Raw genomic sequence first — 2,326 nt, 5'->3', positions numbered from 1 at the left:
ATCAACATCTCAAGCAATCCATGCCACCCCACGTAGAGACCTAGGACTAGCTCCCTCTCTCGCCCTACTTGTAACCCCCTACTACGAGCGCTTCGGTGCAAGGAATACAAGATCGATCTCCCAAACTGGACATAGGGTGCTCATTACCTGAACTAGTATAAACCTTATGTCTCTTTGCATCACCATCCATGATTGGGAACACACAGTACAAATTTACTAGTTGGTTGAGGGCCCGCTGGTCCAAAACACTGACACCATCGAACTTGGAGTACGGTGTCTTGATGTATGGGGCGATTCATAGCTTGTTGTCGACCAAATGATGAAGGAGTCAAACTACCATGACCCCAAAAATGGAAGCATACTGCAGGTTGGTACATTGCCTAGAAGACAAGTTCGACGGTCTCGAACTCAACCACATCGTGCGGAAATTTAATGAAGCCACGGACGAACTAGCAAAGATGGCGTCGGCACGGGCCCTGGTCCCCCTGAACGTCTTTGCCAGAGACCTCCACAAGCCTTCCATCGACTATGCCTTGGTGACAGAAGAGGGCCCACCGGTCAAGCCCACCGCAGGGCCCGAGGCTCCCTCTATCACTGAGACCCCTCCGGCCAAGCCCGAGGTCATGGAAGTCAACACGGAGCCTCCCAAGGCCAACCAGGGCATGGACTGGCAGGTCCCGCTCCTCGATTGCCTCATTCGGGGAGAACTTCCCGCAGATAGGACCGACGCCCGACAGCTTGCTCAGCGAGCCAAGATGTATGTCCTCAGCAATGGCGAGTTGTACAGGCAAAGCCCATCTAGCATCCTCCAACGATGCATCACCACCAAGGTAGGTCAAGCCCTACTTTGGGACTTGCACGCAGGAGCCTACGAGCACCATGCAGCGCCTCGGACGCTCATCGGAAACGCCTTCCACCAAGGGTTCTACTAGCCAATGGTAGTTGCTGACGCCACCAAGCTCGTACGCTCCAGCGAGGGACGCCAGTAATACGCACGGTAGATGCATCTCCCGGCCCAAGCCCTCCAAACCATCCCTATCACGTGGCCATTCGCTGTGTGGGGGCTCGACATGGTTGGGCCTCTGCAGAAGGCCCCCAGGGGCTACACCTATCTACTGGTAGCAATTGATAAGTTCTCCAAGTGGATCGAGGCTTGTCTGATCAACCGAATCAAATTCGAGCAAGCGGTGCTGTTCTTCACTGATATCATCCACAGGTTCGGGGTTCCGAACACCATCATCACCAACAATGGGACACAATTCACCGGCCACAAGTTCCTGACGTTCTGTGACGACCACCACATCTGTGTGGCCTAGTTGGCCATAGGACACCCTAGGACAAATGGCCAAGTAGAGCGTGTGTTAACACTGGATTTTGTTTGATTCTGGAGGATGACAGGTGGACCCGCATGCGGGAAGAAGGGTGTTCGGCAAACAAAACAAGCGGTCGGCTAAATGCTTGTGCGGTCGGTTACTCCAGAAAGCGGTGACTCCATTTGGGAAAGCAGAAGATGGCAGGCGAGGCCGATCGAAAAGATGAAAGTTGTAATAATAAAGGACTCTGAGAGTTTAGAGTAAGGAATCGTAAGTTTCCAAGTTTGTTTAAAAGTTCCTTTGTAAATCGTAGTCTTCTAGGACTCGTGTTTTGTCTAGGGTATAAATATTGACCCTCGACCATTGTAATAGGGGTTCACAACCAAATCAATACAACCAGCCCCGTGCCAACTTTCGAGTCCTTTTGTCGTGTCGTCGAGTTCTTCGAGAGGAGTCATCGATCCGTCGACCTCCGTAAGTTCCGACAACCTTGTTATCATGTTTAGTATCATGCGGTGGATTTAGACGTGATGCAAGTAGTCTTGTTTGTTTTCAATGGTCGTGCGGCGGATCTTTGCTTGACAACCAAGAAGTCTTTGCTTATGTTTTGTTTATGAGTAGATACCGTGCGGCAGGTGTTTGCTCAATATGCTTAGTGAAAGCAAGATAGTTATCGGCTCTATTAGATATGGCAAATCTAAATAGATTCATTAAGTTATCTAGTGTTGCATGTTTTTAAATATTTTATATATTTGTAACACACTTCTGCCCAATCTAGATTGATATTGTTCGGCTCTCTCTCTCTTATGGTTTTATTCGTGTTTCAACAACAATTGCTTTTCATATTACCTTTGTAAATAGATAACATGCCCATAATGGCTGAATGATTTTAATCTAGATTGTCACATGTCGTGGGTTCATGTATGTTAATTACGTTTAAGCTTTAACGAAACCAGGTGTCGTGCGGCAGATGCAGGTTTTAGATTAGTTTAATCGTGTTTATTTGCATGTTC

At 48.5% G+C, this 2,326-nt stretch overlaps 1 protein-coding gene across 1 annotated transcript; it reads left to right on the top strand.

The window, feature by feature from the left end:
* Positions 1-338: 338 nt before the first annotated feature.
* LOC136532769 (uncharacterized) lies at positions 339-830 on the top strand (the record flags this gene model as incomplete). Its single annotated transcript, XM_066525359.1, has 1 exon — positions 339-830. A coding segment is annotated over exon 1 (492 nt), but the record flags the coding sequence as incomplete, so codon positions are not given.
* Positions 831-2,326: the final 1,496 nt, after the last annotated feature.

This window comes from Miscanthus floridulus, unplaced genomic scaffold (assembly GCF_019320115.1).
Source record: "Miscanthus floridulus cultivar M001 unplaced genomic scaffold, ASM1932011v1 fs_703_1_2, whole genome shotgun sequence".
NCBI classification, from domain to species: Eukaryota; Viridiplantae; Streptophyta; class Magnoliopsida; order Poales; family Poaceae; genus Miscanthus; species Miscanthus floridulus.
This window is presented reverse-complemented; position numbering and strand designations above follow the sequence as displayed.